The 23,749-nt window shown below is 45.4% G+C and overlaps 2 protein-coding genes across 11 annotated transcripts in view; both read right to left on the bottom strand.

Annotated features, from left to right (window-relative positions):
• The window catches only part of iqsec2b (IQ motif and Sec7 domain ArfGEF 2b), a 48,683-nt gene extending 35,265 nt beyond the window's left edge, over nucleotides 1-13,418 (bottom strand). For all 4 annotated transcript variants that reach the window (XM_028995015.1, XM_028995016.1, XM_028995018.1 and 1 more), the window contains exon 1: nucleotides 11,585-13,418. In XM_028995015.1, the coding sequence (XP_028850848.1) occupies nucleotides 11,585-12,009 (425 nt within the window). In that variant the 5' untranslated portion in view covers nucleotides 12,010-13,418. The remainder of the gene's footprint in view (nucleotides 1-11,584) is intronic.
• A 675-nt stretch (nucleotides 13,419-14,093) lies between these two features.
• magixb (MAGI family member, X-linked b) overlaps nucleotides 14,094-23,749 on the bottom strand; it is a 51,985-nt gene continuing 42,329 nt past the window's right edge. For 3 of the 7 annotated variants that reach the window (XM_028994422.1, XM_028994425.1, XM_028994424.1), the window contains exons 13-17: nucleotides 22,673-22,873; nucleotides 21,993-22,060; nucleotides 21,598-21,744; nucleotides 20,557-20,695; nucleotides 18,130-20,408 (exon numbers count right to left, since the gene is read on the bottom strand). In XM_028994422.1, coding sequence (XP_028850255.1) covers nucleotides 20,098-20,408; nucleotides 20,557-20,695; nucleotides 21,598-21,744; nucleotides 21,993-22,060; nucleotides 22,673-22,873 — 866 coding nt within the window. In that variant the 3' untranslated portion in view covers nucleotides 18,130-20,097. Of the gene's footprint in view, nucleotides 17,795-18,129; nucleotides 20,409-20,556; nucleotides 20,696-21,597; nucleotides 21,805-21,992; nucleotides 22,061-22,672; nucleotides 22,874-23,749 lie in introns of those variants that run through there. The other 4 variants (XM_028994427.1, XM_028994426.1, XM_028994423.1 and 1 more) reach the window with 4 other exon arrangements.

Below are 23,749 nucleotides of genomic sequence, written 5' to 3' on the forward strand. Positions count from 1 at the left end.
AGTGATTGTCACTTGTGATACACAGCAGCACAGCACAGGGTGCACACCATGGCATTGGGCAGCCATGACAGGGTCCCAGGGAGCAGTGTGTGGGGACGGTGCTTTGCTCAGTGGCACCTCGGTGGCACCTTGGCGGATCGGGATTCGAACCGGCGACCTAATAATTACGGGGGCCCCTTCCTTTAACCGCTAGGCCACCACTGCCCCTTAGGCCCCAATCTAGTATAGCCTTTATAAAAGAAGATTATTTTGGACAATTCTGCCTTGCAAATCCTTTTTGTGGTAAAATTCTAAGAATTTGAGATACTAGACAAGTTGCATGAAATGTAACATGTAGGAAATAAAATAAAAAAATTCACAATATTCCCAATTCTTGAGATAATTGAAAACAGACACAATATACCATGCAGGCCAGTTCCTGTCTTGATGACTGTTATTCCCCGTTCGCTTGCCTTATGGCACAACATCTGCACCCGCCGGCACCCATGCTCCCCTACTGCAGCCAACGTTTAGGGCGAGGTACGGACTTCCGTCCCCTCGGCTCCGTGTGCTAGCGGTCATCCCCGGCGGGTGAAATTCCGGCACTGGTCAAATCCAACTTAAGAAGCAACTGAAATTGCATCATAGGAGACACAACATAAAGCGACTCTCGGGAGGACGGACGCAACCCACAGCAGTTGGCACGGCCACGAGAGCGAAAAAGAAGAAATTAAGTGGGCTGAACGGCACAATGACAATAACACCATTTGTTGCTACGGGGAACCGCAACAAACGGCGACTGCAGTTGCCACAGAAACAGAGGGAAATTTCTGGTCGCAAAATAGACGCCAGTCTTTGCCTGGCAGGTTAGGAGTTCACTTTGTGTTTGCGGCGATGAGCGTGGAACGCACCGGTGGCGCGGAGTCAAGATGTTCGCGCCTGGGAACGGATTCAAAACCTTCATCAGACTGCCCACGCCGAGCGAAGGACAGGCTGCACAAACGCATGAATGCATTACTGTAATGAAAGTTGAACAAACTGAAACCCTGCCTGTGTGTGTGTGCTACTGTAAATATATGAAGATCTTCTGAAGGCGCAACCTGGTGATGATTCTCATTGATCACCATAGACCTGGTGCCATCAACCGTTGTGGCTGAGTAAAACATTCACAGCTCTGGGTTATGGACGAAAGGCCAGAGTATCGATCCACTCGAGGAAACCGACACCCTTTTCTGCTGCTTGGCATCTCGCTAAATTGCTGGATCATTTCTGCTGAACGTTGGTTGGCGGCCTTGTTACACAACGACGTGTGGAAAGGGACAAAGTGACTAATCGTCCCCATGCAGCTTCCAGCTGGTATCGAGGTGTTGGGGGTGGTGGATGCGGCGCACACACGCTCAGTTGGCCCACCTCTAAGTGAATGTGGGTGGCAGCAGGGGGTGGAAGGGTGCCTCATTCTGATGGAACAGCCAGAGGGAAAGCTTTGCAGTTTCCGTGGCAACCGGTGTGTGCCATGTTTCTTGAATCCGGATAATCCAAATGGCTACATACATGTTTGCACATAATTCTGGACAGGCTGTGGTCACCGGTCACTAATATTCACTCTAGGATGTGGCTCACTGGAGAAGTCCGCATCCCGTAATATTCCACATGGAATGTCTCCCTCATAAGTTCCCTCATAACAATAATTATCAGTGTATACAGTGTATAAAGGATGCAAAGTATTTCCGAAAATGATTCTTATTTAATTATTAATTAATAATTATTTAATAGCAATAACAGTAAAAATAAAAAAATATCAAAATTCAAGGTCAATCATGGCAATTTCAGAAAACAAACCTACATTTTGCCCGAAGTATGTGTAATTATCCCTATTTTATTTAATCAGGAGTGAATGAGGCATTATTGATTTTCGATAGTGAACAACGGTGACCATTTGACCACCTTCTGGAATGACTTCAGGGGCAGCAGAAGCCGACAACCGAGAGTCAGCGCTTCAGAAAGAGAGCATGGCGTCGCCACGTACAGAGTTCCAGACGACACCGCGACGCCACAAGCAGAGATGGCGAAAGGCCGACAGGCTTGTAGCAAATCAATTATTCATCCTTCTCCATAGACGAAGAGGGCCTTCACATTTCTCCCGCTGTTCCAAAAATATGAGCCGTGCAGCCCTCCCAGATGCTCGTATTTCTACCCGCAGTTTAGCGAACACAAGCTGACACACTCGCGGCCAAAACTGTAATGAGAAAAAGAACCTCAGCTGGGGACCAGTGCAGAGAGCTCCCACCCGGGCACTGAGTGTATATCGTAACTGTTTCTATGTGTGTGTGTGTCTGTGTGTGCACATTGCAAAGTAAAGAAAAAAAATGCACAGGTTATATAACTAACTGTATGCGAGCAAGCCTCCGTGCGGAGGTCCGTTCCTGCCTGTAGCTGTAGTGCACTGGATGTGTTCAGGAGTGTCAAATTACAATCATTCTGACAGGATGGTAGTGGCCTAGTGGGTAACAGAAGACCCAGGTTCAAACCCCACTTACTACTACTGTGTCCCTGAGCAAGACCCTGAGTGTCTCCAGGGGGGACTGTCCCTGTAACTACTGTTTGTACGTGGCTCGGGATAAGGGTGTCTGGTAAATGCTGTAATTGTAAATGTTAAAATGTTAACAATGCTTTAATAAAAGCACTATTAAGTCTGGGAGTGGACATAGTGCTGATATGGTTTTAATAAAGATCCTGTCTGTGGTGTTCACTATTGGTGCGGTGAACAATTTTGTTTTGATTAAAGAAACCGAGGATAACCAGAGTAGGAGGGAGGAGTCACGATCCTGTACTCAGTGTTGCCAGATTGGGTAGTTTCATTTCAATTTTTTGCACAGTGCTTTTCACAAGGTACATCAGCGCCTCACATTCTGAGAATCTATCAACTCCTTGAAAAAGGAAAAAACCCTGAGAGGAACCAAAGCTCAGAAAAGGGGAACCCATCCTCCTCGGGTCAGCACTTAAGTACCCTGGGATGTTCATGTCAGGCCACAGACGTAATGCAGTGTGAGCTCCATCCAGAGATTGCCAGGAAGTCAGAAGGTCCAGTTTAAAAGTTTAACGTCTTGAATAGGTATCGAGGAACTGAAATCTCATTAGCTTTGGAAGATTGGGGCTGAAAAAAATGAGGTATCCTGAAGATGTACAGTACAGGCCAAAAGTTGGACACACCTTCTCATGTGTTTTCTTTATTTTCATGACCATTTACGTTGGTAGATTCTCACTGAAGGCTTCAAAACTATGAATGAACACATGTGGAGTTATGTACTTAACAAAAAAAAGGTGAAATAAGTGAAAACGTGTTTTATATTCTAGTTTCTTTGCTCTGATATCTGCTTTGCACACTCTTGGCATTCTCTCGATGAGCTTCAAGAGGTCGTCACCTGAAATGCTTCTCCAACAGTCTTGAAGGAGTTCCCAGAGGTGTTTAGCACTTGTTGCCATCTCGACTGGATTCAGGTCCGGTGACTGTGGAGGCCAGGTCTCCACTTTTTGTTAAGTACAGAACTCCACATGTGTTCATTCATAGTTTTGATGCCTTCAGTGAGAATCTACCAACGTAAAAGGTCATGAAAATAAAGAAAACACATTGTATGAGAAGGTGTGTCCAAACTTTTGGCCTGCACTGTACTTGACCTTATACTGGTGAACAAGCTACGTCCACGATAGCACGGTGAAATCAGGGCTCTAGACCTCTTCTATAGCCTCGCATTTTAATACACCTTCATCATCATCTTCCCAATCTAATGTCTTCATTAGCAGTACTGTCAAGTTCCTCTTGACAGTAACCCTATTCACCCCCGATGCATCATCCCACAGTAGTTAATGCGCTCAGACAAGCAGCGTCTCCTCCGCTCCAGGCCCTGCTGTTCTCCGCGGCGGAACCAGTGGACGGAGCTGCGCTGCATTTCCTCACAAGTGCGCTACAGACTTCTTTATTAGATCGGTTTGTCTCGCAACAAAGACATGTCACACTCGACTGGAGAAAGCGAGTGGCACTCTGAGATCTCCATAACCTGCCCACGGCATCTTGGTGAAAGAAGAGGTTCTTCTTTCATCTCATAATACTGAATTTAACAGCCATGAGCGCAACATTGCCAAATCCTGCCCTTTAATGACGTGCAAGTTGGGGGGCTTTCGGCGACCTCACCAGCTGACAGCTAGCAATCATGCTAGCAATTGATTTGCATCCACAATGTATGAACTTTATGAGTGCTTTATGAACTTTTCTCAACTAATGAATTCAGTTCCATTATAAGAAGTATTGCTACCGGCTTTTGATGCGCCAGTGTGCAAAAACAGAAGCCTTTAGCGTGAGGCTAATGTCTTACACATTACAAATGTTCGCAAGATAAAGCTCAGAATGGCGTTTCCTAAAACATCCAGAAAAGAGCTGACGTGACATCACGAGTACCGTGTAGTATGGCCATATTTTCCTGCACAATACAGATTCTACCGAGGCAAATCAACGTTGGTTTCAACTAAAGAGCAAAAGTTTGATCGTCAACATGGAAACATTGCAATCATTTTTTTCCAACGTTTCGTATCATTCATCAGGAGTTAAGAAGATTTTTTTTTGTTCAAATGCAAATAATATCCATTTAAATGCATTACATTCCTTGTGGCATTCCCGGAGGCGTCCATGTTGGTTTTCCAAGGCTAAAAAAATTCTTCTTTCAAACTGCTAGTGAATAAATTTGAGTCTTGCTGCAATTCACCACAAATGTTAAATGTTATTACATTATTTACTGTGCCGAGTGTAACGGTTGTGGTTTTTTGGAAGTTTCTTATGGGCAGTGGTGGCCTAGCGGGTAATGAAGTGGACCCGTAAACGATTCCCGAACCGCCAAGGTGGTACCGTCCCCACACACCGCTCCCGGGCGCCTGTCATGGGTTAGAATCAGAGGACACGTTTCGTCGTGTGTTTCGCAATGGCAATCACCTTCACTAATGTTGTTAATTTCGAAGATTTACCGCTTTTAAATGAACGCAGGCAGCACAGGGACGCTGATGGCAAACACAGCGAGAACGTGACAGTGGAGACGTGGAAAGAGTGAGGGGGTGAAGGCGAGAGGGACACAAAAGTAATTTCAGCTCCTCTGAGTCATATCTGCAGCACAGGGACACGGCGGAGAGCCAGACAGAGAGAGACGAGGAGAAAAAATAAAACGGAGGTGAAAGGAGAGTGGGGGGATTTTACCCCATCGAGCACGGAAATGAAATAAAGCCCTTTTCCATTTGGTAGAAAGACGTTCCTGAGGCGGTTACGTGAGAGCCCCACGAAGCCCAGTGAGGTAGGAACAGGACACGAGGCAGAAGAGACGAAGAGAGAAGATCCTCTGGCCAGGGGAGGAAAGCACTGTCAACTCATTACTCTGATTCCCTACTACATCCCCAGACCTTCTGCAGAATTCTACTCACCTCGCAGGTCAATTTTCCCATGTTACTTCATTTAAAAAATGGAAACCTTCAACCCTTCGGCTTGTATTGTCTGTATAGATGAAAATATGTTTCACTGATTGTGTGTAATAGACTGGTGGTTTTATTTTGCTTTTTACTTTTTATTAAAATTTTTAATAATTATAACTTATTTGGCCGATTCAGACGATGCATCCAAAAATGCTGTGAGCCGCCTCACGTGTGTGCACCGTGGGCGTTTAAATGTTTGATGTCAAATCTGGGCGTGCTGAGAAAATCAGGGTGTCCTGACGTAGGTGCACGTCAGAGCGCCTCAGCAGCCAGTGTCTGCATTAGAAAAGAAAGATGTGCCATCTGAATCGGCCCTAATGCTTCTGTCTACTCTTTACCTGGGAATTGCTGCTGGCACACGCAGCTGCGTTAATTGTGCCAAATTATTTTAATGTGTGAAAACATTTACAAAGTAATGTCAGTGGTGAATGCACAAATTTTGACGTTCCTACTTTTGAACTTTGAAAATGTATTCTGCCACCTAAATAAAGTGTTTCGCGCAAATGTCAGGTCATTTCCCCCATTACCTTCTGCAAAATGTTATATAAGAATTCATTTGACTGCACTGCCAGTCAAAAGTTGGGGACGCCCCTACTCTGTGACATTTCCGGAGACTAAGATGGAGCCATTTTGGGGGGAAAAATGATAAGAATTGTTGCATGAGGAGTAAGTGAAGCACGTTTGAAGAATCATTTTTTTCCCCTTTTTAACTTCATGACTGCTTTGTTCACTATTATCATCATGAGATGCTCATTAACATGAGTGAATGATAAAAGTGTGAAAGTGTTCAGTATAAAACCTTCAGGACTGTTGTAAACCGTCCAAGTTGTCCAATTTAAGGTGGAGGAGAGAAGACAAGAGTGTGAAATGCTGCCATCACAGCAAAAGCTCCCTGATTTGGAGAGACGCAAATCTTTAATTCTTTACCTAGTTTTTGTTTATTTATTACATAACCTTGCGTGTGTTATTTCATAGTCCAGTGTCTTCAGTTTTGATCTATAATGTAAAAAATGTGAGACCCATAAACGAGTAGGTGATTCCAAACTATGTCTGGTAGTCTATGTCACAATATTTATTACATTATTATTTTATGTCTTATTAAAAGTTCTGTTGAATTAAAAAAAATACATAAATAAAAATAAATACATTTTTATAAAAAACTGTATATAAAATCAGATTTGTATTTTGGGGTGGACAAACATTAGCAATTTCATGCACCCTCTTGCTTAAAGAAAAACAAGTGACCTTTCTCATGTCTAATTTTCAGAGTGGCAACAGAACAGCTAGAAATATTATTATGGTATCTTGGTCTATAAATAGCGCCACCAAAAAAAAAAAAAGTTCACACCAATTAATTGTTTGCTTTGACCCTGACACAGACGCATGTTTTACATTTTGTACGGCGTAAAAAAAAAAGCCTATACGGAGATACACTGCAGCACAGCACATGGTGACGAAACTAAATTCCTTCCGCATTTAACCCATCACTTTAGAGAGCAGTGGGCAGCCATGAAAGGCGCCCAGGGAGCAGTGGGTGGGGACCGTGCCTTGATCGAGGCGGCCTCACTGGCACCTTGGCATGCAGTAAATTTACACCAGAAGTGAAAGTATATGCCAGATTATGTAAGAGCATCACCACTGGCGGTGAAGCGGCTTGCCGAATGACCCAGTTAAGATGAAATGTTTGTTCATCCGGCCAGATAATGACAACAAAACATATAAGGCGAAATGAGGCGAACGTGCAGAATGCGGATTTCCAGAAGGAACCCAGCCGAGCGCAACCACCGCGGTTCTGGCTGGACCATTCGGGTGAGGCGCACGCTACAGATCCAACTATTGCCACCTCAGTTACCATCAACGTTCTGGGGAAGGTTTTGGAGGGGTAGGGGAGGGGACAGGGGACGCTTTGGCAGTAGTTGTAAAGAGACACGCCGCTCTATAAAGGTGGAACGGTGGAACACACACTGTTCCGCCATCTGTTATCAGTGCTGGTGGTGGAGACGGAGAGGGGGGGGGGTGTAAAGCAGGTAAATAAAGGGGGGGGGGGGGGGGGTTTGAAGGTGGTTAAAAAGAAATTGGTGGGGGAACTGAATCAGAACATAAGAGGATTCAGGGATTGGGGGCAAAAAAAAAAACGAGCGAGTGAGAAGCGAACATGTGGGAAGAAGCATTCATGGCACAGCAGTGAAGCACAGAACGCGTCTTCAAAAGGAAGGCGTGTTCGAAAACACAATAGCTGCATGTTTTTGAGATGAAACATGCAGCTATTGTGCCCGGCATGCCAATCAGGCTAAAGGGCCATGTGGAATATAGTAACCACACATTATCCATATTTCATAGAGCCAGGGCAGCCATTTAGATTCAAATGTTGCTGGAGCTGATTGCATAAACCGTATTATATCAGCCTTTCTTAAATATAACCAAGATTGCTCGGTGTTGTGGAGTCATTGCAGACTTCACCTAATGCTGACATGTCACTTCGGTTTTCAGGAAAAATTTGTCACTTCCCTCTCAGGCTGCCGGTGCTCCAGATCCCTGAAGCACTGAGTCGGATCTTCTGCGCATCCATCGTCAATTGTCCCGTCCCGCCCCCCCACCCCGTCGTCCTAATTACATTCTAACCTCTGCGTCTGTGCATAAATACTGTCTTTGCGTCTTGTTATGAAGATGAGCTCTTTGCAGTGTTACATTTTTGTATTGATAAAGAGTCTGCTTGTTGAGAACAACAAGGATGGATCTTCAGTGTGTAATTTAACTGTAACATATTTGTGATGGATATAGTATGCAAACATATTTGATTAACTGTGCAAACTGTAATATTTTTATCCATCTCAGATAAGCAGTTATGTAAAACATTCACGACAGTTATATAAATAAACAATAAAATGTTTAAGTACCCAATCATTTTATCATACCAGGAAGAAAATGAAAAAGGTCCGACATTGGAACCCTGGGGTACACAGCATTTATAATATGATGAAATACAAAATTTGCAACTGAAACAACTGCTTGATAATGAAATCTGGAAGTTTTTTTTTTTCATCATGTCATCACACACAAGTGAAAGCATCCAAATGTGGCGTCTCACAGGGGAGGCTGGGAGCTTCTCGGGGGGTTTTAGCAACGGCTGCTTTCAGAAAGGCAGCAAACACACATTAATTACATAACCCAGAAGAGGAGGATAAGCTGAGAGTGAGACGTACTCTTCATTTATCCGTGCAAACAGCAAATCTACTTCTGCCTCAATTACCTGGAGGACAGGAGGGACGGGATACATTCTGCTTGCTGGGTTGTTATTATTTTATCACACACACACACACACACACACACACACACACACACACACACACACACACACACTTGAACTAAATCAAATGAATCTCATTCTGTGGAACACCCACACGCGCATAGGAAGAGGGGAGGGCAGCACTCAGTCTTTATCCATCTTATTTGAAATAGGGACGCCATAAAACACACATCCAGGGTCACGGAAAGACATTCATTCCCAGGAGACGCTTCCCACACGATCACTGCCTACAACACAGCAGCGCACTTGCACAACTCTTCGCAAGGTTGAGGCTGATTGTGTAAGATTGCCGGATGAAATATACATGCGATCTGAAAATGAAGCCACACACACCTACACGATTCATTCCACCAGACGCACTTCGGTAGGTTCTAATGCGAATGGTCGCCATCGTTGTTTTGTCTAGAACCTGAATGAACGACCTTCAGTTCTAAGCACTGAGCATTCAGCAGGTACAGACATCATTAAAGCAGCAGCCATTGAGACAAAAAAAAAAAAAAAAAAAGGCCGTCAATCCTCCCTGAGTTCAGGGCCGCACATTCACGAAGAGCACAATTTATATAGCGCTAGAACAGATGGGGCAACTAATGTCACAGACTAAAGCCTGCCTTCAGCCTTTACAGAAATAACCAGAGAGAAAAGCTTCTAGATTGAAGGTTACCTCTATGTTGGGACAGGAGGAACTAACGTAACATCCCGCCCACCCAGAAGATGAACTTTAACAACGTTTTTATGATCAAAGTTTAAAAAGGGGAGGAGCCTGTAGGCATGACTGACGGCTGTCTCACGCACACACTACAATATAAACCAATACGCTGCATGCCAATTCCCCCCATTCTCTACACTGCCTAATACAGTGGGGCAAAAAAGTGTTCAGTCAGCCACCAATTGTGCAAGTTCTACCACTTAAAAAGATGAGAGAGGCCTGTCATTTTCAGCATAGGTATACCCTATGAGAGACAAAATGAGAAAAAAATCACATCCTCTGATTTTTAAAGAATTTATTTGGAAATTATGGCGGAAAATTAGTATTTGGTCACTAACAAACAAGCAAGATTTCTGACTCTCACAGAACTATAACTTGTTCTGTAAAAGGCTCCTCTGTCCTGCACTCATTACCTGTATTAAATACACCTGTCTGAACTCAGTATAAAAGACATCCGTCCACAACCTCAAACAGTCAAACTCCAAACTCCACTATGGCCAAGACCAAAGAGCTGTGTAAGGACACCAGAAACAAAACTGTAGACCTGCACAAGGCTGGGAAGACTGAATCTGCAATAGGTAAGCAGCTTGGTGTGAAGAAATCAACCGTGGGAGCAATTATTAGAAAATGGAAGACATACAAGACCAGTGTTAATCTCCCTCGATCTGAGGCTCCACGCAAGATCTCACCCTGTGGGGTCAAAATGATTACAATAACGGTGATCAAAAATCCCAGAACCACATGGGGGGACCTAGTGAATGACCTGCAGAGAGCTGGGACCAAAGTAACAAAGGCTACCATCACTAACACACTACCCCGCCAGGGACTCAAATTCTGCAGTACTAGACGTGTTCCCCTGCTTAAGCCAGTACATGTCCGGGCCCGTCTGAAGTTTGCTAGAGAGCATCTGGATGATCCAGAAGAGGATTGGGAGAATGTAATATGGTCCGATGAAACCAAAATAGAACTTCTTGGTAAAAACTCTACTTGTCGTGTTTGGAGGAGAAACAATGCTGAGTTGCATCCATACCTACTGTGAAGTATGGGGGTGGAAACATCATGCTTTGGGGGTCTTTTTCTGCAAAGGGACCCGGACGACTGATCCATCTGAATGGGGCCATGTATCGTGAGAAGATGAAACGTGGCTGGTTCTTTCAGCATGACAATGATCCCAAACACACCGCCCGGGCAACGAAGGAGTGGCTTCGTAAGAAGCATTTCAAGGTTCTGGAGTGGCCTAGCCAGTGGCCTCCAGATCTCAACCCCATAGAAAATCTTTGGAGGGAGTTGAAAGTCTCTTTTACATCACTGCTCTAGAGGAGATCTGCATGGAAGAATGGGCCAAAATACCAGCAACAGTGTGTGAAAATCTTGTGAAGACTTACCGGTGTATCATTGCCAACAAAGGGTATATAACAAAGTATTGAGATGAACTTTTGTTAGTGACCAAATAGTAATTTTCTACAATAATTTGCAAATGAATTCTTTAAAAATCAGAGGATGTGATTTTCTGTTTTTTTTTTCTCATTTTGTCTCTCATAGTTGAGGTATACCTACGATTACAGGCCTCTCTCATCTTTTTAAGTGGTAGATCTTGCACAATTGGTGGCTGACTAAATACTTTTTTGCCCCACTGTACAATTTTGTACACCGGGTAGCCATCTTGGGACCACGCCCACTACCAAAACCATCATGCAGATATGTTGGGACAGGAGGAACTAACTTAACATCCTGCCCACCCAGAAGATGAACTTTAACAACGTTTTTATGAGCAAAGTTTAAAAAGGGGAGGAGCCTGTAGGCATGACTGACAGCTGTCTCACACACACACTACAATTTAAACCCCCTTCCTGTTGGTTAAAAAGGTTAAAAATAGTGCGAAGTTGATGTTCCCTCTGAGATGATCACCCCACCCAACCTCTACATGCCCTGTAGCACACATATCTCTCATTACAGTGGGGAAACATGGCGTCTCTCATAGGTAACAGCCAACATCACCCCGAAAAAAAAACCCAAATCAGCATCACCACCATCATGGGGGGAAGGTGACGGTGAGGGGAAGTCGGATAAGACGGGGGTCTTACTGTCTCCGTGGCGCCGGGGTGGTGTTGGTGCCAGTACTGTCAACGCGGTCAAGCTTGCCTCTCTCCCTCTCGATCGGGGCGGAGCCACAGGACAGGACGCGGGTCAAGCGGGCGTGGGGTCGCCTGGTCGCCGCTGTGGGCGGGGCCGCGGAGACGGGAGTGCCGCCGTTGTTGTGGGGCAGCGACGAGGGCTGCTTTGTGCCCTGCTCGTGGTTGTGGTTCTGCACGGGGCCCGGCGCCTCCGAACAGGGGCTGCGGTCCAGGCGGAGGTCCTGGTTCTCCTTGTTGACCCGGTCCAGCTGCGTCTCGAGCTCCTCGATGCGGCGCCGCTGGGTCTCCAGGAGCTTGGCCTGGCTCTCGATGATGTTGTTGAGCTCCAGGAGGTACTCCACCGCCCGGTTCGGATTATCCTGACTGGCCTCCATGGTCCTAGCTCCAGGTTGTCAGCACCCCCCCCCCACCTGACCAGACCAGTGGGGGGGAGAGGAGAGAAGGACAGCTGGATAAAAAGGAGGAGACCTTTTACCTCTATAGTGGTCTTTAAAGATCGGTTCTTCTTTCAAGTGTCAATTCTGTAGAACGTTCAGATGCCACAGGTCTGTGTTCAGATTAGAACTGCGGCAAAATGAAGATGCATCACAACATCTGTCCCAGAGAACTAGGGGCGACTGACCTTCATTCTCAATTTACAGAATAAAGATGAGACATGAGGACATAAAGACATAACCCACAGAAACCACGTGTTGCCAGCTTACAGCAGAACAAGGTGGACCACTTCCTGAACTTCATCAACCATTAACTTCGCGTTGCAAAAAATATACTGGACATGCAACATCTGTCCTAAATGGAACTCGGCTTCTTCCTCCATTTTACAGTCCGATCGAGACAAGATGGCTTGGTGTGGAAAAGTCAGTCAGTCTTCAGCAAAAAAACAGAAATGAAGGACGGGACTTTATTTCTGCCTTTTGGTGACGGTAATCTGAATTATATCCCAAACCTGCGTTCCTTCCGGTGGAAGGTGAAGATGTTAAAGTGCTCCAAGTTGAGAATGAACTTCGGTCCATGGGGTAACAACTCACTCACCTACCTCACCCCTAAATCTCTCCTCACCCCATGGTGAACTTCAGGGCTCCTTCGGCGGCGCGTTATGGAGGAGCAGCGCTGGTCGCCATCAGAAGCTCCTTTTTTGGGGGTACACCGCGCGGTTCCTGTTAGTATCGCAGACTGGGGGGTTTTATTACGCGCGGAGCGGGGCTCCGGTTCTGCTCTCCGAGGGGCCTTGCGGCGATGCCCGCCGAGCGCGATCTGACGAACCTCGGGGGTCCCCTGCGGATCCGAGTTCGGCCGGACGTCCCTCCATCTCGTTCCCTCCCCAAAATCTGCAATACGGCAGTTTCATAAATCGTTTAAACAACCGACAATTCGACAAACTCGCGCCACTTCTCTCGGTGCCCCGTTGCGCACCGGAGATGCCCGCTGCGTAAATAAAAAACCCCAAAAAAAACGATACGATACGATAAAAGCCCCGATAAAACCGCGCCGGCGCCGCCCACTAAACGAAGCGGAGTGCGGCCGACGAACCCGACCGCGGTCGCGCCGTCACACGCCGTTCACTCGCGGTCCCGGTGCGTAAACGGTCCGTGCGCCACGACGCAAAGCGCACGGCGAGTGGCGCCCGTTTCCCCCGCGGGACCGGAACGCGCTGCTCCGGTTGTAAAATCCACGACGCTCCCGGACGGGAGGGGGACACCCACGTCCCGTCACCAGAAGCGCGGGGCCGCGGCCGATCGCTGCCGCGCTGCCATTTTGGCGCCGAGTGATCGGTTTCCCGCAGCGATCATCACGCCGGGTTCTACCCGCCTCTCCTCCTCCTCCTCCTCCCTCCCTCCCTCCTCACTCCGCCTCGAATCTAAATTTCAATTAAAGTGCAGAAAGTGCCGCGCGGGTGACACACTCGCCTATGGACCAGAAGACCCAGGTTCAAATCCAACCATTGTGTCCCTGAGCAAGACACTTAACCCTGAGTGTCTCCAGGGGGGGACTGTCCCTGTCACTACTGATTGTAAATCGCTCTGGATTAGGGCGTCTAGTAAATGCTGTAAATGTAAATGTAAGAAATCATTGTGAGTGACTCCCTAGTTTGGGACCCCACTAGATCGCTGCAATGCTCCACTCAACTTCGCGTGGAACTGTCCCGCCCGTCTCCCCGAGTTAAAGAGAATAAAAAGGGGCTCGGCCCGCTGCTGCCACCGCGTGGAAGGAGAGATGCATGACTTAAAAAAAAAGGAAGGAGGTCCGAGGGAAGTCTGCTTCACAAAGCCTCCCTCTCCGAGCACAGGACACCCATTATAAAGAATTATGATAATTACATGCAAACATTTCAGCCTGGTTCTACATTATAACCAAATGAACGGCAATTCGGCGAGAGTAAATCTATCAACCTGTTTTAATACCAATTTAACAGTCCAGTAAAAATTATGTTATTTAATAAAAAACAGAAACCAAAAGATGCAGGTTTACTCTTTATTGTCACCTTATATCATTTGAAACATAACAATAAATAAACATAACAATATTTGTGTTAATATCATAATAAACTGTACACGTTCTGTAATTTGTATGTCATATAGATATATTTATATATGTACACACACAACCATGGACAAGAACATGTAATGATAATGATTGGGGACTACAGTAGGAGCACAGACAGACTGGACAGGGGACCCCAAGTCAACTCGGCCGTGTGCTCTAACATTTAATATACGTTCCTTTAACATTTTCAAATATTAAATATTGAATTAAATAAGAGAGCCGTGCGAACCCAGTCCAGCTGGGACTGCTTCCAAAGGGCCATTAAATAGTTCTGCTTCACATAATATATAATATAATCTTGCGTTGCACTGGAATATATTAACTATTCTACGTTAGTCTATATAATGGGCATACCTCTAGTGACTGACACCCATGTTTTTGGCAGGTTCTTCAGAAAATGATTATTATTTTGGATGAACACCATTTTGTGAAGGACAACTTGTTGGAAAACAATGAAGTACGAAAATAAATGTATTTAAGAAACTCATTTCCAGAACTTAAAAACCACATGTTTTTAATGAATTACATTTATAAAACCAGCAGGTTCTGTTTGATATTAAAACCATTTATGCAAGGAATATAAAACACACATTAGGTTCTTCTTGAAAATATAAACCTGTCTGCAAAAGAATAGTCATAATAATTTGAATAAAATAGCTTTATGGGGAAAAAGCATTGCTCTGAACGGCCCAATACCGCTGTCCTTTAGACACACAAGCTAAGAATAGATAACATCCATATATGCAACTTCATATCACAGCAGTCACTATGTTCTGCTGCTGTTGATATATTGCCTTTTTTAGTTTGGTATAAATAGTATAAATCTACATTTGTGGTAACAATTTTGTTTTCATTGTAATAATACAGTGTAATATAATAACACAGTTATATGACAGTTAGAGCCGACCTGGTACTTGGATTGGCTGAGAGGAATTGTGGGAGATACTACATCTCACATTTTAAATCTTGTTCTTCTTTCGTAAATCGTTTATGGCCACAGAACAGATCCTGATATGCTGACCTATTGTACTCCACAATGAATTATTGCTTTACTGAACATAATATAACATAGATGTTAGGTGGGCATTCCAAAATATTGCATAATGAAAGCCTTTGGATAAAAGCAGCTTTTATGGCGGTGGCCTCCATAGCCCCTCCCACTGTTGGCCTTTAGGTTCTGTGCATGAGTCACGACTGGTCGTCACAGGCCAGAGGGTCCTGGTGACGAACAAGACAGAACAATCCCAGCTCTGACAGCGGAAATGTCCAGAAGACTGGATGAAGTTAAGGGTGAAGAAGTAACAGACTGGAGGTTAAGGACAGGAAGTAGCTTTAGTTTCCCAGGCAACAGAAAAGGGACACATATAAGGCAGAAGGAAATGGTGATAGAAAAGTAAAAGTGAGCTGTGCGTTCTCCATCAGTTCCTCTCCGCCCCAGGGATGGCTTGCCAGTTATTGCTCATTTCAAAGAGGTATAGTATCTTCACACGTAAACAGGAGGACACGTGGGCAGCGAAACCCTTCAAAAAACACAAGACCACGTACTGGGGATGTGGCCGGTACCACGGACCCAGCAGTAACGAAACACCACGAAAGAGCCAAATTCCCCCACTTCGTTCGCTATTGACACCTGAATACTCTGAGTATACAGACTTTGGGACATTCCTCTCCTCCCTCCAAATACCACACCATGCAGTTGATGTCTAACCAGGTTGTTTACTACATTTACATTAAAATTAATCACAAGCCAAGATGAATGATGCTAAAGCAATCCTATCTCATGTGCATCAGACAGGAAGACCGTGGCTCTAGAATTCAGGCAAAAGTCATGTTGCAAATGGGCCTGAGATGAACTGTATTCTTTACCCTTGAAGCTGAGACAAACGAAGCCCTGTGTAGGGTTGGACTGATGCTGGATCCTCTCACTACCATTTTATAATAACCATGAAACCAGGAAAGTACAAAAATGACTGTCTGCCCTAATGTTTCTCATTGCTATAATCCTTCTTCACAGGGCTATAAAAAGTACACAACAAGACATCCCTTAATGCACCACACAAACACGATTTGTTGATAGTGAATCTTCCTTCTGTTTCACAGTTGATAATTATATTTAATGTATAAATGGCTCATATTTTGTTTCATTTTGACAGACTTCACTTTGACAAGTGGAGGACTAGGGCCCTGTGGTGGAGAACTGGTGCCCTGTGGTGGAGGACTGGGGCTGGGGCCCTGCGGTGGAGGACTGGGGCCATGCGGTGGAGAGCTGGTGCCCTGTGGTGGAGGACTGGGGCCTTGTGGAGGAGGACTGGTGCCCTGCAGTGGAGAACTGGTGATCTGTGGTGGAGGACTGGTGACCTGTGGTGGAGGACTGGGGCCCTGCAGTGGAGGAATGGGGCTGGGGGCTTAAGGTGGAGAACTAGTGCCCTGTGGTGGAGGACTGGGGCCCCGCGGTGGCGGACTAGGGCCCTGTGGAGGTGGACTGGTGAACTGCGGTGGAGAACTGGTGACCTGTGGTGGAGGACTGGTGACCTGCAGTGGAGGACTGGGGCCCTACAGTGGAGGAATGGGGCTGGGGGGTGTGGTGGAGAACTGGTGCCCCACGGCGAGAACTGGTGCCCCACGGCGGAGGACTAGGGCCCTGCAGTGGAGAACTGGTGAACTGTGGTGGAGGACTGGGGCTCTGCAGTGGAGGAATGGGGCTGGGGGCTTGTGGTGGAGAACTAATGCCCTGTAGTGGAGGACTGGGGCCCCACGGTGGAGGACCGCCTCAAAAGTGTGATGTGGCCTGAGACACTGCTGATTAGGACTCTGGAGGAGTTTGGAGGAAAGAGATAGGGTTTGGTTTGGGCTCTGGGGTCCTTGTGGACCCCTGTAAAAATGAGGTGTTCATCAGAGGAGGGAAAACAGGCTCAAACAACGCAAGATTGGCCACAATCGGAAGAACAGGATGCCCTGATAAGTCTTTTTCAGTCTTCCTCTCCCACTCTTTTCCCCCATAAACCCAATTCCTCTCCAGCTCCTGCTTTTCCCACTGCCAGTAGTTATTTCTCGTCCAGTCCTCCTCTTCCTCCTCCTCTTCCTCCCAGTTCTGTTTGGGAGTGGGCAGTTTCTGATTGGACATGAAAAAATCATTGTCATCTTCGTCTTTATGGTCAACCCCCAGTTCTTTGCCCTGGCTGTTGTGTCTCCGCCCCTTGTCTTTGCTTTTACTCCTCCCCTGTCTCACTGTGCTCTTTCCCCTCTGTCCATCCTGAAATGTGACCTTGTCAGGGATGTGTTTCCTGACTGTGTTCCTGGGTAGGCTGTGGTCGCTGTGGCTCCTCCCCCTCTCCCCGTCCGGTTGGACGGAATGCGACCGTGGTCTTTCATGCAGCCTGCCCCGCCCACCCCCCTCTTTGTCCGACTCCGACTGAGAGTCAGTGCTGCTCGTCCTCCTTCCTGCTCCTCTTCTTCCTTTCTCCAGAGAGTTGGATCTGGTGTCCTCCTGCCACCTCTTTCCCCGGTGCACTGCCCTCCGACCACCTCCCATCCTGTGGGCGTGGTCTACTGAAGCCACACGCGACTCCGAGGAGTTGGGCGAGGAAGAGGGGGAGGCTGCTCTGAGATTACGGCCTAAACAGACACAGAGAGGATGGCGGGAAAGCAACCAGAAAGAAAAGAATGGTGAGAGACAAAGAATCACAGCAGCACAAACTAAAATTACTTTAAAATGTGATTCTGCACTGATTACTCTGCAACACAATATCTAGTCATTATCAGGATTTTTTTCACACCACAATAAACAACATTTACATACATTTACATTTACGGCATTTGGCAGACGCCCTTATCCAGAGCGACTTACAACGTGCTTTCAAGTTACCATCGATGAAGAGATCAATTCCGGTTCACTAGGACCCCAACTATGAATACATCTATTTAATTCACTCTGTTGTAGATTCTGTACACAAAGTTTGACAAGAAAATTACAATTTAATCTAAATATTCTTTAAAGAGGAAGGTCTTGAGCTGTCGTTTGAACGAAGCACATGGGGAGCGTTCGCTAACGTCAAATTGTTTATGTGTCTAGGTTCACAGACAAAAAAAGAAAGGGTCTTCATTTTTGGCGGTGTGTTCATTATTTCTGACACCCTGAAGACTAACTTTAATGATGGGAGTGTAGGAATGATTGACAGCTCTCACACACCAGCTCACACTCTCCTCCTGTAAACAGGGTGTGTCAGTGGGCGTCACACCAACGTGAATTCTGCTGTAGACATTTTGGGAGCAGGCCCACTACCAACAGCAACGTTCTGGATGTGATTTAAACGAACAAGCCCCACATGCAACATTTAATATGGTGCCTGGAAAATTAACTAAATTATGTAAATATACCGTTTTAATACTTTATTTTCATGTCACACACTAAACTTTATCATTTGTCCTAAATGTCAGTCTGACTCATGCATAAAAGGCTATGAATAGCTTTGAAACGCTAAACCTCAATGTTTGAGATGCAAATGATGCTGGCCCCATTCCAACGGCATTATGTCGCAGCAACCAAATAAATTGCTTTTGCTGAGAATTTGGGCAAATGTTTAAAATAAAGCTGCATTGTACAAATATAGCACCACCTCCATATCATAGCGCAAATTAATTCTCACTTATGGGCTCACTTTCCTCGTATTTGCAAAAAAAATGTGCTGCTACAGCATTACAATAATGTTTGAATATATTATGTATTGTTCTGCAGGCTTTGTGAGAATAATTCCAGCAGGAAAATTAATTTCAGATTCCATAATAAATAGAGCTGTCTATGTTAACTGGTTAATTGTTTTATTTTAAGAGCTAATTTGAAAAAATTTGAAATGTTTTTAATTGCAGAAAATCTAATGACTATGAGGCAATTTTTCATCCCCACTCAGATGTCCCATGCAGGAAACATATTTAATGTTGCTGTGTGCCAGATATTCCCACCAGGAAAGGTTATTGCAGGGTCACACCTGGAATATCATTGGATTAGTTATAATTATAATTAATAATTATAATTAATAAATTATTTTAATATATTATCTAATGAGCCAAGCATGGACATTTCCTTATTTACTTCTGCCACACTTTGTTTACTTCTCTCCTGTTTCCCGTTTACAGTCAAGAACTTCCTGTTGTTGTGTAGAGCTCATACCTTGGACACATTACTATTTGCATTGGCCAAGACTAAATGACTTTACATGTTTGATACTGTCGTAATGGCAACGTAGAAAAGTACATTTACAGCATTTATCAGACGCCTTTATCCAGAGCGACTTACAATCAGTAGTTACAGGGACAGTTACATGGATCATATTTAAATAAATAAAATAAAAATTTCAATTCAATAAACAAAGTTTAAAGAAAACAAAGTTGAATCAGAAGAACCCTACAGGTGTCGGTGTCACCTCGATTATCCCTAGACCAGGGATCGGCAACTTGCAGCTCTTTCCTTCTTACACTGTGGCTTTTGTAATTGTAGTTAGAAATTTGAGGATTATTGTGATCTTGTAACATTAAAATGTAATATGTTTTATTTTTTGTTGCTCAAAATATGCATCAGAAATGTCGTATAAGCATAAATGCCTGCCACCCCCTACCAGAGCTGTTAAATCAGTTAGCGTTTCAGAATCAGATGCCTCTTCATTTGAGTAAAGAGTTGTTTGCAATATTTAGTGCTTTAATGATTTGCATATGTTGACTTTAAGATGAAAAATAAGTTGTGCAGAGTTAGCATAGCGCCGTTATGTGTGACCGGGTGTCCTCTTGTCTGCGTGATTAAACATTTGTCACCTCATCGGCTTAAAAAATAATATATGCAATGTTATCATTTTACATGTCAAAAAGAATATGAAGCTCCTGACGCTTTCCTTTGTGGAAACCGGGTCCAAATGGCTCTTTGAGTGTTAAAGGCTGCCGACCCCTGGTCTAGACTTTTGGTTGGGTTGCTTAATCCCAGACAACAGACATGCAGGACAAGGACTTCGAAGGGAGGATAGCTGGACAATGACACTGAAGTGTGGGGGGACAGGATCCAGGTGGCAACAAACAGCTGGACATTTTAAAGTTAGCAAGGAGAGAGATGTAGAGAAACAAAAAAATGGAGAACTAACAGGAACAACTACCAACCGCGTATTCTCGGTCCGACCGATGACATAGAAGCAAGGCTCGCCTAGCTTGGAGTTGGTCATACAGAGAGATAAGCTGGACAGCTCCACTGGGAGAGAATAGAAAGAGAAGGAGGCAGGAAGAGGAAGAAAGGTAACAGTGTGTTAATGGAAATTGTATTAATTAAGTATTAAAAGCAGGAACAACAGAAAAAGGGGGAAAAGTAGTGTTAGGGTTAGTTTGCTGTGAACTCTCACCATAGTCCGGAACGTAGCCATTGCCCTTCTTGAGGACTAGGTGGATGGTGTGACCAGCTGCACGGATCTGCTCCACCGCCTGACTGTGGGTCATTCCTGCAGTGCTGTTACCATTGATCTCCACCAGCTGGTCACTCACCTGTAAGACACACACACACACACACACACACACACACATGAGAGATGGCACATTAATGTTTTATTGCTTGCACAAATATGCGTGTAGAATGACAACTGTTTAATCCCGCAGACTGTGGGGGTTTTGGAATTAATCTCATATGATTCTGCATGGATGCAGTGCAGAACTGATCACATTATAATGACATTGCTTGGTGATTTTTTGGCGGCAATATAAAAATTCTAGTTAAAAAGTAGTGCCGGAAGTGACAATGGTGGCCTGATCTGAGTACAGCGCCGCTCCGGGTAGGAGTTCAGCATCGTCCGCATGGACGTTCCAAATTAACGCCCTCTGAACACCATACAGCATTCGCTTGACGCTCTTTGGGATTTTGGTACAAATTGATGCCAAGAAAATGTTGCCTGCAGCGTTTATTTCAAGCCATTTGAACACCCAGCCGACCAAACACTTGTGCTGTAAGCCCACGGGGACGAGGCCTTAACTCTCATTTCACTGATGTAAATGAAATCGCCGCTTTAATAATTGTAATCTAATCGACTCCTGAGACCAATGGAGTTCAGACTTCAGATAAGTCTAAAAACCCGGCAGGACGAGTGGAGATCTGGTCACCATAACTCACATATGCATATACACATATACAGCATTTGTGAGGATTATTTTAAGCACAAAAAAAAGTTTAAGTTACAACTATGAGCCCAATCATCACAACAATCTTCAAAATTTGAACTACAATAAAAAAAATGGATACACTTAAATTTTTTATTTTTTCCAAAGCCACACGGAGCCACAGTGCAAGGATGAAAGAGCCACAGGTTGCTGACCCCTAAACTAGAGGCACCTTTTTTACTGTACGTGTAATATCACTGCAACTGTCTTAGCGATAAATGCACAACAGAACGCACCTGAATCTTGTGACTCCGGGATGCTGGCCCCCCCTCCATCAGGCCCAGCACATACAGACCCATGTTGTACTCGCTGCCCCCCCGCAGGCTGAAGCCGAAGCCAGTGGAGCCTCGTTCCAGATCCACGCTGTAGTACCGGGAGTCCTGCTGAGAGAGAGAGAAAAATCTCCTTCATCTGGACGAGAGGTTCATCTGTGAGATGTGCTCCTGCAGGGGGAATCGAGAAGCTCATTTTCTTTTCTTTTTTTTTTTTTGAGGTTAACAACCCACAGAGGTTCCAAAAGGCCTCGCTTAATGGATGTAACAATCAATAAGAACTTCTAGACTCTCCCACAAGGACACACTGGCTTTGTCTGTGGTGCAGTAGTCCTGTGCAGAAGAGTCGCTAGCCTCACCTTGGGTCGTGACCTGTGACCTTTCCTGGTTCTGTGATTGGGCTCATAGTCAGTGGTCTCTGAAGCGTCTGAGAAAGAGGAGGAGGATGAGGATGAGGGTGTGTGCTCAGCATGCATCATGCATCATGTTCAGTGTGGGTGGGGGTGTGTTGGGGCGAATTCACTGAAAGTGATTGTCATTGTGAAACACTGCAGCACAGCACATGGTGATACACAACCAAACGTGTCTTATGCATTTAACCATCACCCTTGGTGAGCAGAGGGCAGCCATGAAAGACGCCCGGGGAGCAGTGTGTGGGGATGGTAGCTTGATCAAGGGGACCTTAGTGGCACCTTGACGGTTTGGGATTTGAACCCCTCAACCGCTTCCTTACCCGCTAGGCCAGGACTGCCGCAGGCACTGTTCTGTAGGAATTAAATTCAGGCCCTCCAGTATGCCCCTATATTACATATGGTCTTGTGCCACCACAGCACTGCGAACTGAATGCTGCATTTTGTTTTTAAATTTTCCATCTGGTGGCGCTGTAATTAATGTATTGATGCGGAGAAAATAGGGGCCGTGTCCTTTCCACGTTTCTCGTGAAAGCTGAAAGTCCAGTAAAAGGGCATGGCGCCGCCTGAACGTGCCGTGACCGTGACGAGTCGGAGTGGGGTGACACGGGGCTGACTTGCTGACTCACGTGCGCTGGAGCGTGGCACGATGGTGAGGCGCAGCGTGTTGCCGGCCCGCCGCAGGATCTGGGCGAGCTCTCCATGGGGCAGGCGAACCACGGAGCGCCCGTCCACCGCCTCGAGGCGGTCGCCCGGCCGGATCTGGCCACTCCGTGCAGCCGGGCTGCCCCTGCGCACCGTCACGAACCGATGAGGCAGCAGAGAGGTGGCTACACAGCAAGAGGAACAGAGAAAACACAAACTGATCTCAGTGGAAATGGGTTCTGTGCTTGTCACATGATCACTAGTGTCACAATTAGAATATTTCACATCAGAACACTGCATGTTAGTGTTGTTGGTGGGTGTGGTCACATTTGTAATGTCCATGGAGGAGAAAGGGAGGAGATGGACGCTGGGTGTGTGACAATTTGACAGGAAAGGGTTTAATTCGTCCAGAATGAGTAAGTAGGGTGTGTGAGAGCTATCAATCAGGCAGCCTCCCTTGTTAAACAACTGGCCAAATTTGGACAAATCTAGTGCACTAGTAAATTATGCAATAAAACAAGTTGTGCATTGTAATCCACACAATGTTCATATTGAATAATGAAAGTTAAAAATCACGTCAGCCCCAGTTCATACTTTCTGGAGTCATTCCTGCCACACGTGCTGATGATTTCTGTAAAGTGAAGTCATTGTCAATGTGATACACAGCTGCACAGCACACAGTGCACAAAGTGAAATGTGTCCTCTGCATTTAACCCATTGCCCTGAGTGAGCAGTGGGCAGCCAGTGGGCGCCCGGGGAGCAGTGTGTGGGGACAGTTGCACTACATTTTAACAGTTTACCAAAAACAATATGCATTTGTGATCATTCTGTTTTAATCTAACATCCATGGCCATAAATTCGAATGGTCTGAAAGATAAATAAGATGATAACGGAAAGTGAGATGGGAACAAGATGATGGAACCTAGCTAAAAAACACCAAACCTGATTGTTTGCATCTGTGCTTGTTTGTATAAGTATGCCTGCTGCGTCATTATGTCCTTGTTTAGTCATTAGTCTTTTATTTAATCAAATATTTTTAAAGTTACAGTGTTATGCTGTAT

Source organism: Denticeps clupeoides, chromosome 10, assembly GCF_900700375.1.
Source record: "Denticeps clupeoides chromosome 10, fDenClu1.1, whole genome shotgun sequence".
NCBI classification, from domain to species: Eukaryota; Metazoa; Chordata; class Actinopteri; order Clupeiformes; family Denticipitidae; genus Denticeps; species Denticeps clupeoides.